Source organism: Ptychodera flava, chromosome 1, assembly GCF_041260155.1.
Source record: "Ptychodera flava strain L36383 chromosome 1, AS_Pfla_20210202, whole genome shotgun sequence".
In the NCBI taxonomy this organism is placed as follows: Eukaryota; Metazoa; Hemichordata; class Enteropneusta; family Ptychoderidae; genus Ptychodera; species Ptychodera flava.
In genome coordinates, this window is record NC_091928.1 from 291,469 (window position 1) to 311,862 (window position 20,394).

Consider the following 20,394-nt stretch of genomic DNA (forward strand, 5'->3'; position numbering starts at 1 on the left):
TTTCAGAAGTGAATCCTGAACCCAGTGTCATCCAGTCTAACGAGCCTAATGTCATCCAGTCTAACAAGCCTGGTGTCATCCAGTCTAGCGAGCCTAGTGTCATCCAGTCTAACGGGTCTAGTGTCATCCAGTCAAACGAGCCTAGTGTCATCCAGTCTAGCAAGCCTAGTGTCATCCAATCTAACGAGTCTAGTGTCATCCAGTCAAATGGGTGTAGTGTCATTCAGTCTAGCGAGCCTCGTATCATCCAGTCTAACGAGCCTAGTGTCATCCAGTCTAGCGAGCCTAGTGTCATCCAGTCTAACGAGCCTAAGTGTCATCCAGTCTAATGAGGATGAGTGTAAAACTACACAATCAGATGAAAGGTCAGTACTGTAGCTCAACTACAGGTCCTGTAACAATATGTTGATTGCAGTTGTGCTTAATGAAATTGTGGGCATTCTTTTTTTCCGCACAATGTAGACTTTGTTAAATGGAGTACAGACTTGATTTCTTTCTTTTTTTTGAAACACTCTCTGGTAATGTGTATAGATGCAGAGCATGCCACATCACATACAATTGTGCATATTTGCAGTTTTTGTTTTGTTTCTATAAAAGGACTTTGTAATTCCATAAACTAGAAATGTCATAAATGAAATATGATTATAACTGCACTCTAAAATATTTTAACCCTTTGCCGCTGGACGGCGTATAAATACGCCTTACTTCCGGTTCACGTTGCTGCCGGTAGACGTATATATACGTATAACGTACACTAGTAACCTTTAATCTTGCTTTTAGCGCCAATTGCCGCTATAGGGGGGTCTAGCTAATACCATTGGCTAGGGAATCACGTCACCTCCATAATGATACGCAGTTTCCTGATTGCCCGCTATCGTGTGTCACTGACCGTGGGAATTTCAAACTCGTTTTGGTGAAATTTATGAATGAACTGTTTAAAAATGGCGACTGGTGATGACGACATCGCTCTAGGACATAGAATTGCTGATATTTTTGAATCATCATCCGATTCTGAGACTGAATTTATGGGTTTCACGGAATCTGAATATGAGGATGACATTCCATTAGCTAGGTTGCCGCGATTACGGCGGGATTCCGATAATGAGGTAGGATCTGACTTTGAAATAGACACTCAAAGTGACGACGACTCGGCTGAGAATTATGACAGCAGTGAAGACTTACAATGGAGTCGCTCGATCGAAGAACATGACGATGTTAATTTCACGGAACCTTCTCGAATAAAGAAAGATTTTTCAGGTCAATTGGCAAAAGATGTCTTTGATTGTCTGTTCACCCCTGAGCTTATGGGCTGCATCGTTACTGAAACTAATCGTTAAGCCGAACAGAAACGTTGTGATCCGGGAAACTGGAAGTCAGAATGGACAAATATGACCGTAGATCAGCTTGAGGTCTTTCTCGGTCTTACGCTAGCGATGGGTTTTGTCGACAAGAAAGGTTCGTTCAGAGAATATTGGTCAGAATATTGGCTAACTAATACCTGAGCCTTCAGAAATCATATGCCACGCGATTTGTACTGTCAAATTTTACGACACATTCATTTTGTCGATAACGAAGCCATCCCAACCGACAGGAATGACCGTAGATACGATAAACTGCAGAAAATAAAACCGGTTATTGACAGCGTGTTGCCAAAGTTCCAGGAACTGTATTCGCCAGAAAGACAGCGTTCCCTCAATGAGAGTATGATTAAATTCAAGGGCAGATTATCGTTTAGACAATACATAAAAAATAAACCGACGAAGTGGGGCATCAAAGTTGTCAATGTAGCCGAGGCGATTTTGGGATAGGTTTTGAATTTGAAAGTATACCAAGGCAGAGAATTGCAGCAAACTACTGAGGAATCTGTGACAGACAGGGTAGTGATGAGTTTAATGCAGCCCTACTTTGATAAGGGATATGAGCTTTATTGCAATAACTACTATACTAGTCCAACTTTATTTGAAAACCTTCAGAGTAGGAAGATTTTAGCTTGCGGAACAGTAAGGCCGAATAGAAAGGGACTCCCGTCAGAAATGAAACCAGCTAGTGCAGATGTCAAACGTCTAAGTCGCGGACAGTTTGTTCACTGGCAAAAAGGGAAACTAACAGCAGTAGCTTGGAAAGATGCTAGGATAGTCAATGTTCTTACAACTCTGCCCGTCACTGGAGGTAGTAACCCTGTTCTGAGAGCAGTCAAAGTTCATGGCAGGTGGGAGCATCAGGAAGTGCAACGTCCTATACTTGTTGAGAGATACAACAAGTATATGGGAGGTGTTGACCTAGCTGATCAGCGTCTGTCATCGTACAAACGTCACATGAAAGGGCTGACATGGTACTTGCAGATATTTTGGTACATACTTGAAGTGTGTGTCATCAACTCATACATTCTGTTCAAGAAAGCAAATCCGAATAAGCCCCGAACCCTTCGAGTCTTCTGTGGCCAGCTTTGTGAACAGCTAATTGCTGGGCGATCATTTGTGAAGAGACCAGGCAGGAAGTCACTTAATCAGAATACTGATGTCAGGTTAGATCGTAAACTCCAACATGCTCCAGCATTAGTGGAAACTCAGTCAAAATGTCAGGTTCATAAGCAGAGGAAAGATACTAAATACATGTGTGGGGTGTGTAAAGTAAGAATGTGCCCTGTTCCATGCTTTCCATCCATGGCCAGAAGTCGGGATTTTTTCATTTTAGACATTTTTACATTTTAGTAGTGCATGTTTGACATGTTAGATCGGAACTAACGTGACCAAAAAAGCCAAACTTGCAAACCTATCGTGTATCGTGCAGACCAACATATCCGCACATATCGTTTCTAAAATGTCTAACGTGTATGTTAGGTCGGAACTAACGTGCCTAAAATGCCAAACGTGCAAACCTATCGTGTATCGTGCAGACCTAAGTCTAACATGTATAGCATTTTAGGGCGTACAAATAAGTCCTATTCTATCATGCCAATCGTGCAAACCTATCGTGTATTGTGCACGCCAAACATGGATGCACCTATCGTGCCTAAGTGTCTAACGTGTATATCATGACTACGACTGTGGTACCATTCGACTTATCTGGACATACACGTTAGACATTTTAGACACGTTAGGTCCGTACACGTTGGTTCAGCACGTTACACGATAAGTTTGCACTATTGGCATGATAGATTTTGACTGGTGGACAACCTAAAATGACATACACGTTAGACATTTTAGACACGTTAGCTCCGTAAATCTTAGGTCGGCACGTTATACGATATGTCTCAAGATTCACGTGATGGCCTACAAACACGGTAAGGTGTAAGGTCTAACTCTATCATGCCAATCGTGCAAACCTATCTTGTATCGTGCAGACCTAACGTGTACGCACCTAACGTGTCTAAAATGTCTAACGTGCATGTCATTTTAGGTTCTCCACATGAGTCAAAATCTATCATGCCAATCAAGCAAACCTATCGTGTAACGTGCAAACCTAACGTGTCTATAATGTCTAAAGTGCATGTCATTTTAGGTTCTCCACATGAGTCAAAATCTATCATGCCAATCGCGCAAACCTATAGTGTAATGTGCCGACCTAACGTGTACGCACCTAACGTGTCTAAAATGTCTAACGTGCATGTCATTTTAGGTTCTCAACATTAGTCAAAATCTATCATGCCAATCGTGCAAACCTATCTTGTATCGTGCAGACCTAACGTGTACGGACCTAACGTGTCTAAAATGTCTAACGTGCATATCATTTTAGGTTCTCGACATGGGTCAAAATCTATCATGCCAATCATGCAAACTTATCGTGTATCGTGCAAACCTAATGTGTACGGACCTAACGTGTCTAAAATGTCTAACGTGTATATCATGACTGTACCAGTCATGATATACACGTTAGACATTTTAGACACGTTAGATCCGTACTCGTTAGGTATGCACGATACACGATAGGTTTGCATGATTGCCATGATAGATTTTGACTGGTGGAAAAGCTAAAATGACATACACGTTAGACATTTTAGACACGTTAGCTCCGTAAATCTTAGGTCGGCACGTTATACGATATGTCTCAAGATTCACGTGATGGCCTACAAACACGGTAAGGTCTAACTCTATCATGCCATCGTGCAAACCTATCTTGTATCGTGCAGACCTAACTGGTACGAACCTAACGTGTCTAAAATGTCAAACATTCATGTCATTTTAGGTTCTCCACATGAGTCAAAATCTATCATGCCAATCGTGCAAACCTATCGTGTATCGTGCAAACCTAACGTGTACGGACCTAACGTGTCTAAAATGTCTAACGTGCCATGTCATTTTAGGTTCTCCACATGAGTCAAAATCTATGATGCCAATCGTGCAAACCTATGGTGTATCGTGCAAACCTAACTTGTACGGACCTAACGTGTCTAAAATGTCTAACGTGCATGTCATTTTAGGTTCTCCACATGAGTCAAAATCTATCATGCCAATCGTGCAAACTTATCGTGTATCGTGCAAACCTAACGTGTACGGACCTAACGTGTCTAAAATGTCTAACGTGCATGTCATTTTAGGTTCTCCACATGAGTCAAAATCTATCATGCCAATCGTGCAAACCTATCGTGTAACGTGCAAACCTAACGTGTCTATAATGTCTAAAGTGCATGTCATTTTAGGTTCTCCACATGAGTCAAAATCTATCATGCCAATCGTGCAAACCTATCGTGTAACGTGCCGACCTAACGTGTACGCACCTAACGTGTCTAAAATGTCTAACGTGCATGTCATTTTAGGTTCTCAACATGAGTCAAAATCTATCATGCCAATCGTGCAAACCTATCTTGTATCGTGCAGACCTAACGTGTACGGACCTAACGTGTCTAAAATGTCTAACGTGCATGTCATTTTAGGTTCTCGACATGGGTCAAAATCTATCATGCCAATCGTGCAAACTTATCGTGTATCGTGCAAACCTAATGTGTACGGACCTAACGTGTCTAAAATGTCTAACGTGTATATCATGACTGTACCATTCAACTTATCTGGAGACCCTAAAATGACATACACGTTAGACATTTTAGACACGTTAGATCCGTACTCTTTAGGTATGCACGATACATGATAGGTTTGCATGATTGCCATGATAGATTTTGACTGGTGGAAAACCTAAAATGACATACACGTTAGACATTTTAGACACGTTAGCTCCGTAAATCTTAGGTCGGCACGTTATACGATATGTCTCAAGATTCACGTGATGGCCTACAAACACGGTAAGGTCTAACTCTATCATGCCAATCGTGCAAACCTATCTTGTATCGTGCAGACCTAACGTGTACGAACCTAACGTGTCTAAAATGTCAAACGTGCATGTCATTTTAGGTTCTCCACATGAGTCAAAATCTATCATGCCAATTGTGCAAACCTATCGTGTATCGTGCAAACCTAACGTGTACGGACCTAACGTGTCTAAAATGTCTAACGTGCATGTCATTTTAGGTTCTCCACATGAGTCAAAATCTATCATGCCAATCGTGCAAACCTATCGTGTATCGTGCAAACCTAACGTGTACGGACCTAACGTGTCTAAAATGTCTAACGTGCATGTCATTTTAGGTTCTCCACATGAGTCAAAATCTATCATGCCAATCGTGCAAACCTATCGTGTATCGTGCAAACCTAACGTGTACGGACCTAACGTGTCTAAAATGTCTAACGTGTATGTCATTTTAGGTTTTCAACATCGGTCAAAATCTACCATGCCAATCATGCAAACCTATCGTGTATCGTGCAAACCTAACGTGTACGGACCTAACGTGTCTAAAATGTCTAACGTGTATGTCATTTTAGGTTTTCAACATCGGTCAAAATCTACCATGCCAATCATGCTAACCTATCGTGTATCGTGCAAACCTAACGTGTACGGACCTAACGTGTCTAAAATGTCTAACGTGCAGACTTTTACAGTGTTTAGTCATGCACGTTTGCCTTACACGTTTGGGTTCTATAATGTACAATGGCATACAACTCCCCTAGCACGATAGCTTCAACAATGTGAAACGTGCATTTTTACCAACTACTGGCCATAGCTCATTTCATCACTATCACTACATGCAGGATTATAGCTTTGATGACCTGAAATGTGCAGGCAGGGATTTAGCGAGGAAAAGGAAAAAGCATTAGAATAGATAGAATAGGCAGTATAGATATATAACACAAAGAAATCAGACTTTTGGTGAGTAAATAACCATTTTATTTCTGGCAAATGTCTTCTTTCAACAGGAATCTAGGTATGTAGCCAATGATTGATGTCCTAATTTGCATAACAAGTGACTAATTTGCATATGGAAAGAATTGATACATTTTCTAGTTCATGTTCAACTAACATCACCTGTAGGGGTAGGCATTGTAGTCATTAAAACAAAGTTATAATCAATTTATTAAATCAATGTCATATTTATGTTGTAAATGCAAATTAATTCAGTCCCTAGGGGGTCTTTAACCTCTAAGTCTATGGGGGAAGGAAAGGGTTAAATATGTACTCTCTATTTCTTTTGCAGGTGTAAATTACATGTTTGTGACTGTGTGCTGACCAATGTGTACAATACACGAGGCCGTCCACAAGTGTTTCTTGGACAGGTATGATTGAACTTGGTGGTTTATACAACTCAAATGTTACAAACTCAACAACAATCTGATTAAATTCATATGTAGAGAGTTACTCAGTCTTTTCATGTTTTATTCCTGTAATATTTACTAATGCTGTCCTAGTCTCTAGAGAGCTGAGGATAATAGCATAAATGTTAATGGAAAAGAAAGAGTATACCTCGAAATCTGATTCTAATCTTATTGCCTCAGAAATTCTTGTGTTGATTGCTGTTAAATATGCAGGAAAAAGGCAACTTTGCTTCATTGTGTCCAGATAATATCGTGGTGAATAGGCTATATGGGCCAATGGTTCTGGTCTCCATGATTATAGCAATGCCATAGCTACCCATAAATCTTCATAGATAAAATACTTTTGCAATGCAAATAATGTAAGCATCACTTAAATATTGACACTACTCAGTATAATTTTCTTGCAGATTGTTCAACAAGATGCTGCACTCTTCCAGGTAAAATATATGAAAAAAAGTTGGAAATGAAAGGTACATCTGGCCCACACAAGATGACGTACCGGTATCTTGGTTGCCCATGGAAGACATTATAAATACAGTCAATCATAAATTATTGACGCCGAGAGGACACTTCATTTTTAATGAAGATGAAATCAGAAGTAATTCATCATAATGCAATATTGTATGCCAAACATTTATGTTTAAGGTGGTTGGAAAGGCTATTTTTGCACCAATTCTTTTCTCAGAGTTAATGTCAAATTTCAAGTGTTAGAATCAAGATATTTAGTTCAAATTTTCAGGATAACTCCCTTAGTTAATATTTTCTCCAAAGAATATAAAAATTGTATATTTGCAGCCATGATTTTGAAATATGACACCAGGAAATATTAAAATTTAATTTTTCATATTTTTTTTACATATTTGAATTTAATAATAATTGGATAGTATTAATGTTACCAAATTAGTTATAAATATGTTGACACTATTTATTGTAAAATTTGTACGGCAGGATTTGTAAATAAAATTTGTTTTTATGATTTTACATCGGTTTATATATCAAAATATTATTAAAAATTCTTTCAAATTTCAAAATGTGATTTTTCAAAAAGTACTTCAAATACAGGAAAATTGTGCCGTACAAATCTTATCTGTAACCTTGTTAATAGGCTGTAAAAATTCCATGTCCATATCTTATTTTAAAATTGGATTAAATTGGTATACAATTATGTAGGAAAACTGTTATTCTGTCAAAAATGTTGAAAACAAGCCATATTTGCACCCCTCTTTTGAAGTCATAGAGCAGTTTTTTATCACAACTGGAAGTTATCACAACTGGAAGTTGTGATGTAGGGGTAGTTTCAACCGGTGTTAGATGTTGTCCATTTCCGTAAACGACAAAAAGTCAAAAACTGCTGAACAGACTGCGTTGATATTTGGTACCGATATTCAGACTGGTTCCAAGGTTCCGATTCAGAAAAATGGAGCCAAACGGAGCGGCGATTATATAGTTTTGGGAAATTTCTAACCCCCCTTTTTAACTAATTGATTTTAGGGGTCTTTCATATGTAGTTTTGGAATGTACACCAATCCTGCATTGTGGACTGTTTTATGAGTTGTGGAACAGAAATTAGGTTTTGATGAATGTTAGAAATATGCAGGATGGCTGATTCGAAGTATAAGAGATTTCTATGCTCTTTTGGGCATCAAAAGCAATAAAAAAAAACATATTTCATAGTTTAGATTCTCACTTTTGAGATAACCCTAGGCATTTGTTAAGTAAACATCCTTGAGTCAATATACAGACTTTGACATTCCAGAGATTAAGTATCCACACCTCACATGTTACAGTCTTTCACTACCATGGTATGGCCCAAACCCATTGTTATCAATGGTGAGTGTGGACCTGTCTACAGGAAATTGGGGTGAACAGGTTAGACAATGACGTTACAAGTTGTAGGTTAGTTATCAAGGTAGCACCAGCATAGAGTTCTGAGCATCTGTCCATGTGTTCTCACAGGAAATTACAGGGAAAAAAAATTATTTGAGAAGTTTCTCTCCTTTAAATAGAAGCTCATGGCACACTTGTTATATATTACAAAACAATGGGACACTGGAGGTCTCGAGACAGTATGTACGGTATGTGTGTATGTATGTATGTATGTATGTATGTACGTACGTACAGTATGTCTGTCAACATCAAAAACACACAAACCACTGCACGTTTCAGCTTGGTACTTGGTGTCTAAATGCATCCTGGGCTATAGATGGGATTTTGTTCAAATGAAGTCTGCATTTCCAGAATTATGCAAATGAGCTTACAAAATGTGAAATGGTCAAGAATTAATAACTCTAGAACCACTGTTTTGATTGCTTTGAAAATTTGTGCAAGTACCTTAGGTGAACCTTATACAGTTTTATGAATATTGTGAAGAAATCCGTAATTTTGTATTTTTGCTGAATATTTTGGTGATTTTTCTCATTTTCAGTAAAAATTCTTCTCTGAAACTGCCAGCCCAATCACTTTCAAATTTGGGTTGGATCTTTGCGCAGGTGTTACTCTTCTAATTTGTTGAAATTATGACAAAATTTGGAAAATTACTATTTTGGAGCAATTTTGTCATTTTTGGTCAAAAAATCTTAAACAGTATTTTCTTTTTAAAACCCCTGGACAGGCAGCTTTTATATCTGGTACACAGATGTACAGATATGACAATAGTTAGATATGTGGAAATTGTCCTGAAATATGCAAATTTGTATTTTTGAGACAATATTGTCATTTTTGGTCAAGAAAACTTGTTCTCAAAATAACTTGTTTGATAGCTTTGTAATTTGGTATAAAGTCCCGAGGGATGTTATTAGATGAATTTTCTGCTCAAAGTGATGTGAACCCCCCATATTTGTATAGTTCAGGTAATTTTCTCAGTTTGTGACTTTAAATGACCTACCGGGTACACCAACGCAGGATATACCGTATTATGAGACAGTTTCGAAGGCTGTGAACATAATTTTGTCATATTTGGTATCAATTTGTAGGAAACAAAGCTGAGGTAAATTTTTTCATTGCAGACTAATTTTTGCAACTACTCTATGTAAGACATAGAAGAACTGATGAGAAATTTGGATCCAGGATAATTCCAGATATTGTAATCACCGCCCACAGTGGAAGGCATTTCACTATCTGTAACTAACTTAAGTGCTGTTTACATTAGAATGATAACACTCATCCATTGTAATTAAAAACTACGCAAGGTTGTAAATATATTTCCTGTCATCTGGCGTTACGTAATACCAAGGGATGGAACATTTGATATTCAGGAGGGGGTAGGGTCTAGAAGATTGATGAGGTAGCATTACTTTTTTACCAGATCCCTTGTACATTTTTTTTACCACTCCCACCTTTTCTTTTTATCAAGCCTAATCTCTGTCTATTTTTTGTTGTTGACATTTGCTTATGCGTTTAGGATCTGCTTGTCCCATTGCTATAGAAGTCGATATGCATGTTTCCAAAGATGACCTCGAGTACCTACCTTTCAGACCTTATTTGCTTTTGTCATTCTTGTTTTTCCTGGTTTAAATATTTCTTGAATAGACCAATTCAAACTGAATGTGAGCACACTGTCCTTGACAGTGATTTTTGATTTTTTAATACTGTTCAGTGTTTATATATTGAATAAAATTTGCTTACAGTTAAAATCCATACTTGTCCCATATCACTTTTTCCCCAGCTGTCAGCTACAAATACCAGGTGGCTATTCTTTAATATTTGAAGTGCAGGCAAAATCAACAACTCCTGTATGTCAGTATGTAGAGCTAACCCATTCAAACTCCCATATGGGCAAGAGTATATGTGCCAGTGAAAACTCTTCTTATAGGTTTGAAATTGCATGTCTTTGAGTTTGTCTGTATGTATATGATATTATGTGTGGTGTGTACATGTACTGACAAACTCAAAACCCGCAGCACCTACCCATTCAGTATTTCATGTACAGGTGCACCCAGAGATAGAGTAGTTTCACAATGTGCCAGTTGTGATCAAGTGCCATTGGCGCTATTTTTTGGTTAATCTCACTTTTGACACCTCTTTGACACTCAAAGAATCTAAAAATGCATTTACAATAGCAGTCACTCACTCTGAATGCCAGCACCGCCTTGTCAAACTTTCCAGAAAAACAGCAAATAATGACTTTCCCTTTTCAAACATTTTATTAAAAGCTAGGGGACCTCTACCATAATTAATACACTAAGGACTCCCCAACTTCTTCTTATTTGGTCAGTTTTTCAGAAGTTTTAACAGGCTATAACTCTGCAATGCCTTTGTGCCCAAATGTCTAGTTTTTTTATTCCACAGAGAATGTTGACTACTTTTATATTTTAATAGTTTTGTTGAAATTTATAACTGACGCTCTAGCCTTTCCAACCAACTTAAGAACCATCTGACTTACCCAATAGATGCATCATATTGTCTAGGAACTGGTTCTTTTGACTTATTGAAAACTTGTTGACTGAACAAATTTATCTTTGAGTGAAGAAATTGCCTCAATTGTTTTTTTTTACATCATATAAGGCAATTTTAATGAGTTCAAGATTTTTTTCTGTATTTCTAAATGGATCGATGCATGCAGACAAGTTAATGTTAGAATTTAGCTTGGATTACTTACCGTTAGGCCGTCACACACTGACATAGCGTGCCAAAGAAAAGGTAAATACCAGTATGTATGTAAGTACGTACAGTGTGTCTGTCAACTTCAAAAGCTCATGAACTGCTGCTCTTTTAGCTCAGTATTTGGTCTGTGGATGCATCCTGGGCTTTAGATGGGATTTTGTTCAAATGAAGTTTGCAGTGCCCACATTATGCAAATGAGCTTAAAAAATGTGAAAATGGTCAAAAATGAATAACTGAAGAACCGCTGGTTTGATTGCTTTGAAAATTAGTATGCAAGTACCTTAGGTAGACCTTATACAGTTTTATGTATATCGTGAAGATATCGTGAATTTTGTATTTTTGCTGAATTTTTTTATTATTTTCCTCATTTTAAGTAAAAATTCTTCTTCTCTGAAACCGCAAGCCCAGTTTCTCTCAAATTTGGGTTGGATGTTTGCAATGGTATACCCTTCTAATTTCTTGAAATTATAAGAAAATTGGTTTTGGGGCAATTTTTGTCATTTTTGGTCAAAAAATCGTAAAATATATTTCTTTTCAAAGCCCCTGGACAGACAGTTTTAAATTTATATTTGGTGTACAGATGTTCAGAGATGAGAATAGGTAGATATATGGAAGTTTTCCTGAAATATACAAATTTGTATTTTTAAGACAATTTTGTCATTTTCGGTCAAGAAAACTTGTTTCTCAAAATTACTTGTCTGATAGCCTTGTAATTTAGTACAAAAGTCCTGAGGGATGTTATTAGATAAATTTTCTGCTCAAAGTGTTGGGAAGTCCCCAATTTTTCATAATTTAGGTAATTTTCTCAGTTTGTGACCTTTAATTAATGACCTAGGATATGTTATGAGAAAGTTTCAAAGGCTGTGAACATAATTTTGTCATATTTGGTATCAATTTGTGGTAAAATTTGATCCAGAAAACAAAACTGATGTAATTTTTAGCTCCCATAGCCATATGTATATATGGCAATGCAAGCTATTCTTATAGGTTAGGGAACTGTCTGTATGTATGTATGTCTGGATGTATGTATGTCTGTATGTCTGTCCGTCAACATCAAAAACTCCAAAACCGCTGCACATTTCATCTTGATATTTGGTATGTACATGGATGATGGACTGTAGATGAGATTTTGTTCAAATGAAGTTGTCATTGCCAAAAATATGCAAATTAAGTGAAAAAATGTAAAAACAGTCTAAATTGAAAAACTCAATAACCACTGAGCAGATTACATGAAAAATTAGCATGTAAGTACTTTGGGCTGACCTGAAATGATTGTGCACATCTTGGGTCAGTATCTTGGACTTGCTATTTTTCATGAATTTTTTTTGTAATTTTCTCCTATTTATGGTCAAAATATCTTCTTCTCTGAGACAACAAGTCCAATTGATTTGAAACTTGATATGGAAGTGCATAGAAGTGACCTTTCCCAAATTTGGGCAAATCGTGGTGAAATTCGCATATTTTTAGTTTACATGTCCATAGACTCCCATATATAAGGCAGATCTCAATAGACTCCCATGTATAAGGCCACGAAAAATAAAAATATAGTTTCACATCGTATTCATATTGCAAAAAGGATGCAGTGATACAGTTTTTAGTCCCCACGGATGAAGTCCAGTGGGCTTATAGATTGGGTCATGTCCGTCTGTGAGTCCATCCGTGAGTCCATCCGTTCACGCAGATATCTTGGATATTTTGACAAAATGTCATGCGACCTCGATGACCTTTGACCTCAAATATACATATTTGTCCATACTCAGTAACCACAAGTGCTACCACCCTTCATATATGGTATGATGGGACACCTTATGACACCACATATTGTACCTCATTAATTATGCGCATATCTAATTTTGAGCAAGCCAATAGAGCTAGAGGTCTGACTTTTGGTATATAGGGATAACTTAGCAACACTATTTTTTTGACAAAATGTCACGTGACCTCAGTGACCTTTGACCTCAAATATACATATTTGTCCATAACTCAGTAACCACAAGTGCTACACCCTTCATGTATGGTATGATGGGACACTTTATGACGCCACATATTGTACCTCATTAATTATGCAAATATCTAATATTGAGCGAGCCAATAGAGCTAGAGGTCTGATTTTTGGTATATAGGGATAACTTAGCAATACAATTTTTTTTTCACAAAATGTCACGTGACCTCTGTGACCTTTGACCTCAAATATACATATTTGTCCATAACTCAGTAACCGCAAGTGCTACACCCTTCATATTGGGTATGATTGGACACCTTATGACACCACATACTGTACCTCATTAATTATGCACATATCTAATTCTGAGCAAGCCAATAGAGCCGGATGTCTGATTTTTGGTATATAGGGATAACTACAGGAGAGAAATTTTTTGACCACATGTCATGTGACCTTGATGACCTTTGACCTAAAATATATGTTTATGTCAATAAATAAGTAACCACAAGTGCTATGTCCTTTGTATTTAGTAGGATGGGAGACCTTATGACAATACACGGTTTACTTTATTTTATTTTTTTATTTTATTTTATTTGATACACAGATCAACGGGCAAACCCACTAACAGATCTGCGAAACATAAAAGTCACACCATTACAAGACAAATGTACAACACAACCATAAAAGTAACATGTTACATTAAATTGAAAAAAACATACACGAATCAAAAAGGAGAACTGTTAAAATGACTAAATAAAATAGTTTTAAAACTACACAGCGTAGAAAAAATATCTATATTACATTTAAGAGAGATATCATTAAAAACAGACATGCATCTGGGCACTGTCGAGAATTTTCTGCAATTAGCAGTACACAAGCCTGGTTTAAAAAGGGGTTTCTTGCGTAAATTTCTACTGGGGGCATAAAAGCAGATTTGATTTAGAATATTTGGTATTTACCTCATTATTTAGAATACTTACCTCATTAATTATGCACACATCTAATTCTGGGCAAGCGAATAGAGCTAGAGGTCTGATTTTTTGGCATATAGGGATTAATTAGCAATATGATTTTTTTTTCAAAATGTCATGTGACCTCGCAAGGCGTGTGTGTAAGCGCACGCGGGGGGAGGCCAGGAGGGGGGTATCCCCCCTCCTGAAGCTGAAGCTTTTCTAAATTATTCATCTTCAATTGGTGGCCTGTGGTGGCACTTTTGAGGGCAAATTACTGTCAAGTTTATTATAACTGAAGTATAAAAAGTAACATGAAATTGAATCTTGTGAAATAAATTATGGAAGACAAACAGAAGTATTACAGAGTATATATGTTTATTGATTCACCAGGTTATTATTATTTGCCTACAAATTGTGTTGAATTACAACCTGCTTTAATAAAGATCATAATCTGAACCATAATCAGAATCACTGGAGAACTCATCTAAGCCCAAGGCTTGTATAGCAGTACCAGCTGACAATACCTCAATATTGTGCGATTCTCAGGCTGATGAAACAGTAGCTTCAGAAACTACATCTGCAAAAACTATTTCTTCAGATGTAGCTTTAGAAACTACACCAGCAGAAACTATTTCTTAAGAAACAACATCTGCAGAAAGTAATTCAATAATTGTAATACGTTCCCATTCAAAAACAGCTACCCCCCGGTAATTGTATAGAATTTAAAACAATCTTGTCCCCACTGCAAAACTGATGTCATAACGTCACGACAAAAAATTCCGATCTGCGTCTGGTTGATACTGCTGTAATTTTATTTTGTCTGTTTCAAGACCTCTCAGAGTTACCGGCTATGAATTTCCAGTGTGAAAATTTACAAAATTTATGTAATGGGGTAAATACGAGACCATTACCAGAGACAATTTGAGTAGACAATACGTCATAAAAACAATTACAATATTCAAGTTTATATCCGCAAATGAAATTGCGTGGCTTCGTTGTCCGTTGGCCTCTCAATCGACAAGATTGAGAGTATGTTGATTTATTTACGTAGTAAATCCTTGCGCGTGAAAGTTAACGATCAAATATTTTCTCCTGATGACTATCATAGTATCTTTTCTGATATCCCTCACAGTAATCAGAGTTTTGTCGAAACCCACGCCTGCCAAGTGGGTAGGCTCACTACATGTATGTTATATTCATATTCAAAACATGGTTTACCGCTGCACGTACGATACCGCAAAAGTATATAGTCAAGCCTAGCTAAATTTTGTGATTGCCCTAAACATTAAAAAATGTTGGTCTTGGCATAGACTCGAGAGAAAAACTCGAGAGTCTATGGTCTTGGTAAATGATTTTGAAGGATTAGAATACCGATGTTTGCTTTTGAGGAAAGATTTCGGATGTCGGAAAATATTTATCAAACTTCAATACTCAGGCCTTCGAAACAACCACAGTACACAGCATGTACTACCGTATGAATACATTTCATAGAACAGCGGCTTGGTGCAAACAAATTCAGTGGTAGTCAAAACTCACTAAAAATTATGTCAATCCCCACAAAGTTTGTTTTGCGTTGAGTAAACGATTCTTACTCATTGTAAAGAGTGTTCACGATCTGCAAATGGGAAAACAAATAAAAAATTCCAGTCGCTAAATACACGTAATGCTATGGCATTTTGCTCAGACGCGGCGTGAAATCTACATTGCATGCTATACCATTGATGCATTGAAACCCCGATCACTGAAATTCCTCAGGAAAATAAAATGATTTACAAATATTGACATTACTTTTATATCCAGAGCTAGTGTGAGCCTCTCGGGGGTCTTTTTTGGACCCATAAATCCAACGTGGCTGTCGACTTTCGTAGCCATATCGATAGTGTACGTCCGAAAACCAATCAGAACACGTAAAGTTTTTTGACAGCTGGTACCAATTCAAACCAATCAGAAATCGGCTACCAACGAGCCTTAGGGGATGCGCCTCTGTAGCACAGCGCAGCCAACGGTAGAATTTGGACAGGAAAGAATTCATAACGTGTGTAAAGATCATTATTGCAGGCCTGGAATATGGAAAACAGGCGGCGGCAAGACCTGTGTCAGACGGCGATTTGCCGCCGATGACCGGCTATAATTGACAGCCCTGTCTCAGTAACCACAAGTTCCATACCCTCCAATTTTGATAGGATATAAGACCTTAAGATGTCACATCTTGTACCTCATTTATTATGCACATATGTATTTCTTGGCTGGGCAATACTGCTAGAGGTCTGATCTTTTTTCCCGATTTAGAACCATAACTTAGACATGCCTCATGTGTTTCAAATTGGGAACAATGACATAGACCTATGTGCCCATAGATCTCAACATATACACTCCAGTGATACTTCTTAATGACTACATTTCCCTGCCCCATCAAGACTAATACTCCTATTACAAGTGGGGACTATGTCATTGTCAATGACTTGTTGAGTTAATGGTTGTATCACAGTATTCGATATTTCTAATTCTGTATTTTTTCCATTTTATATTCTGAATAAATACATTAAACATATTTCACTGTCTCCAATACATTACATTTAAGTATTTTCACTTCATGCACTTTATCCCTTTCACACATGTTCAAATATCTGACAGGAGAACAAACACTAAATTAGGATGGGAGCTACACAGTGTCATTGACGCTATTTTTTTCATTGCAGATCAATTTTTGCAACATTTCCATGTAAGACACACAAGAATTGATGAGAAATTTGGATCCAGCATAATTCCAGATGTCATAATCACCCCCCACAGTGGAATGCATTTCACTATCTGTAACTAATAAATTGCTGTTTACATTCAAATGATAGCACTCATAGCATTGATTAAAAAATCCCCAAGGTTGTAAATATATTTCCTGCCATCTGGCGTTATGTAAACGTAATCAACAAAGGGATGGAACACTTGATATTCAGGAGGGGGTAGGGTCTAGAAGATTGATGAGGTAGCATTACTTTTTACCAGATCCCTTGAACATTTTTTTCCCACTCTTAATTTTTTCCCCACTCTTCCAACCTTTTCTTTTTGTCAAGCCTTCTCTGGCTAATTTTTTTGTTGACATTTGCTTATGTATGTAGGTTCTGCTTGTCCTATTGCTATAGAAGTTGATATGCATGTTGCTGAAGATGACATCCAGTACCTAAGTTGCAGACCTTATTTGCTTTTATCATTCTTGTTTTTCTGGTTTAAATATTTCTTGAATGGACCAATTCAAACTGAATGTGAGCACACTGCCCTTGATGGTATTTTTTCACTGTTGTTGCCCATATTTCCACTATAAGGCCATCAGAATTTTGTCTTGGCTACTTGAAATCGTGCACTGGCATGCATGTAATTGTCAACATCACTATGCTTGACTCTCATACTATGAATTACATTGACTGTCACTGCATATTGCATGTGTGCAACTGCAAGTCACTCTATATCATAATGTAGTATTGTGACGTTAGAGCTTCCCGAAGCCAGAATTTACAGTTTACGGGAAAGTTATCTTACATTTAAAACTCAGTTCTACTGTGAACAAATGCAAGCTATGTTGTATAACCATCGTGAATAGCAGCATAATATAAATAAATATTTTGTATCTATCACTGTGTCAGAAAATTAGAAGGAAACAAATCCGTCAGAGAAACTGTGGTCAGGATGATGCTGTCCAATTTTAACATTTGTCTCTTGGCACACACCAGATAGTATGTTTGTGATTTTTTGGGGGGTATTTTCTCTCCACGACCTGTCGCCCGTACATTGCTGTAAAGTGTCAAATTTTTCCCAACATTTTTCCAATGACTGGTTGTGAGGTCGTGGCTTTCAGATTTTGACCATTCTCGATTATTTATCCCCAAGACTTCACCAAGTTGACAGCAGAAAACGGAGACTTGGATTTGCAATCTCTTCCTACCTCCATGGCGGTTTACCGTAACTCACGATTAAAGTTCAATGTGAGTTGTGAGAAAATTGTAGTTTGTAGTTTATGACAGTACATTGAAAGGATAAATTAAAATTTCATTTAGTGCCCCTAGAACATGAAAGTGTGTTCAAAGTTTAATTTAGTACCCAGGAGAACATGAAAGTGTGTATGTATAACTATTGTTTGTTGGATGAGAGACACTCCATTTAGAGTCGACAGATGAGCCGTTTCCAGTCGTCTGCTTTGTCTCTCCTCCCCTCCCCCCCCATTGCGAACGGTGCTTGGAATTATCTCATCATTTGTTCATTCTTTTTCTACCCCATATGTCACTGAAAAACTTGCACTTTGAATGGGCCAGTGGCTAATGCAGTGGATGCATGATCACAGGATGGTGAGTTCGAGCCCCGGCATGGCCATGGTGTTGTGTCCTTGAGCAAGGCACTTTGTTCCTCATTGCTTCTCCCCACCCAGGAGTGATGGTACCTGGTAGGACAGTGATTGTAATGTGTGCATTTAGCTCTGCTGCGCTTGTTGGCTGCACATATGAGCTCTTGTTTGCTCCCTAGTGAGTTGAGTGGTATCATATTAGGTCCAGTGACCAGGAGTAATTTATTGTAAAGCGCCTTGATCACATTAACTTGTGGGTATGTGTGCTATATAAGAACCCATTATTATTATTATTATTATTATTATTATTGAATTGGCATTTTTCGATAACCATTCTTTGATATAAAAAGAGTTATTCGTATTTTAAAACCAGCGTTGCAATGGCTAAACATGCGGAGCAATTTCATCATGCAATTCTCTTCAGGCGTTTGAAATCGAAACATCGCTTTTTTCAAGTGATAACAGCTAGCTTGCAATGCTGATCGAAATGTTTTGCCCAAAAATACAACAATTTTGGGTAAGTTAGAGTTCGTTTCATCACCAGGCGATATCAAAGATGCGTTCAGCTCCAAACATGGCCTCCTGTAATGTTTTAACTTATACCATGGAGCTACCTAAAAAGTCATGCTTGTACAGCTTCCTTGGGTAACTGGTGGAGCCACGTGCTCTTCTTTTACTTCCAAATTTATCAATATGTCCGTGTATTCTTCGGAAACACCAAGTTTGAAATCCTTGAGTCCTGAGTCGCTGAATTCAGGTTCAAAGTTATAAGGTTGAGGGCAAAGTGTATCCATGGGGCAGTAGCTCAATACAAACGTACAGTAGATCAGACCCCCTAGCGATAACCCTAACTTTCTCAACCAACCATAAAAACTTTACGTCAAATAAGGTCAAGCCTCTCTGAGGAATTCTGATAGGTAGTGTTTCCATATCGCGAAAATGGCATCATATACATCAGTTAATAAAACATTAATTTCTAGGAGAATAAACAGCACATTTCTCATCTTTTTATCATAAATGTTACAAAAATAATCCACTTCAACTTTGAAAGGCAGGTTGATATTTGGGTGGACTATCCCATTAAATGGATGATCTCTTTTTGGAGGATGTGGTGGCCCTGAAAAGAGCCGTTTGGTTTTTATCACAACTGGAAGTTGTGATATAGAGGTGGTTTCAACCGGTGTTTGATGTCGTCCATTTCCGTAAACGACAAAAAGTCAAAAACTGCTGAACAGAGTGCGTTGATATTTGATACTGATACATAGACTGGTTCCAAGGTTCCAATTCCGAAAAATGGAGCCAAACGGAGCGCCGGTAAGATAGTTTTGGGAAATTTCTAACCCCCCTTTTTATCTAATTGATTTTAGGGGTCTTTCATACATGTAGTTTTGGAATGTACACCAATCCTGCATTGTGGACTGTTTTATGAGTTGTTGAACAGAAATGATGTTTTGATGAATGTTAGAAATATGCAGGATGGCTGATTCGAAGTATAAGAGATTTCTATGGTCTTTTGGGCATCAAAAGCATTAAAAAAAAACATATTTCATAGTTTAGATTCTCACTTTTGAGATGACCTTAGGCATTTGTTAAGTAAACATCCTTGAGTCAATATACAGACTTTGACATTCCAGAGATTAAGTATCCACAACCTCACATGTTACAGTCTTTCACTACAATGGTACGGCCCAAACCCATTGTTATCAATGGAGAGTGTGGACCTGTCTACAGGAAATTGGGATGAACAGGTTAGACAATGACGTTACAAGTTGTAGGTTAGTTATCAAGGTAGCACCAGCATAGAGTCCTGAGCATCTGTCCATGTGTTCTCACAGCAAATTACAGGGAAAAAAATTATTTGAGAAGTTTCTCTCCTTTAAATAGAAGTATATTACAATTTAAACCTGTCATGGATAGATTGCT

The 20,394-nt window shown here is 37.6% G+C and overlaps 1 protein-coding gene across 6 annotated transcripts in view; it reads left to right on the plus strand.

The window, feature by feature from the left end:
• The window catches only part of LOC139131160 (patatin-like phospholipase domain-containing protein 4), a 60,123-nt gene that overhangs the window by 16,558 nt on the left and 23,171 nt on the right, over positions 1 to 20,394 (plus strand). The window contains exons 3-5 of one of the 6 annotated variants that reach the window (XM_070698298.1): positions 7 to 365; positions 6,524 to 6,602; positions 7,049 to 7,239. The exons of 1 other annotated variant lie outside the window; for it this stretch is intronic. In XM_070698298.1, the coding sequence (XP_070554399.1) occupies positions 7,222 to 7,239 (18 nt within the window). In that variant the 5' untranslated portion in view covers positions 7 to 365; positions 6,524 to 6,602; positions 7,049 to 7,221. Of the gene's footprint in view, positions 1 to 6; positions 3,101 to 3,215; positions 3,680 to 6,523; positions 6,603 to 7,048; positions 7,240 to 11,742; positions 20,220 to 20,394 lie in introns of those variants that run through there. 4 more of the 6 variants (XR_011552761.1, XM_070699646.1, XM_070698920.1 and 1 more) reach the window with 4 other exon arrangements.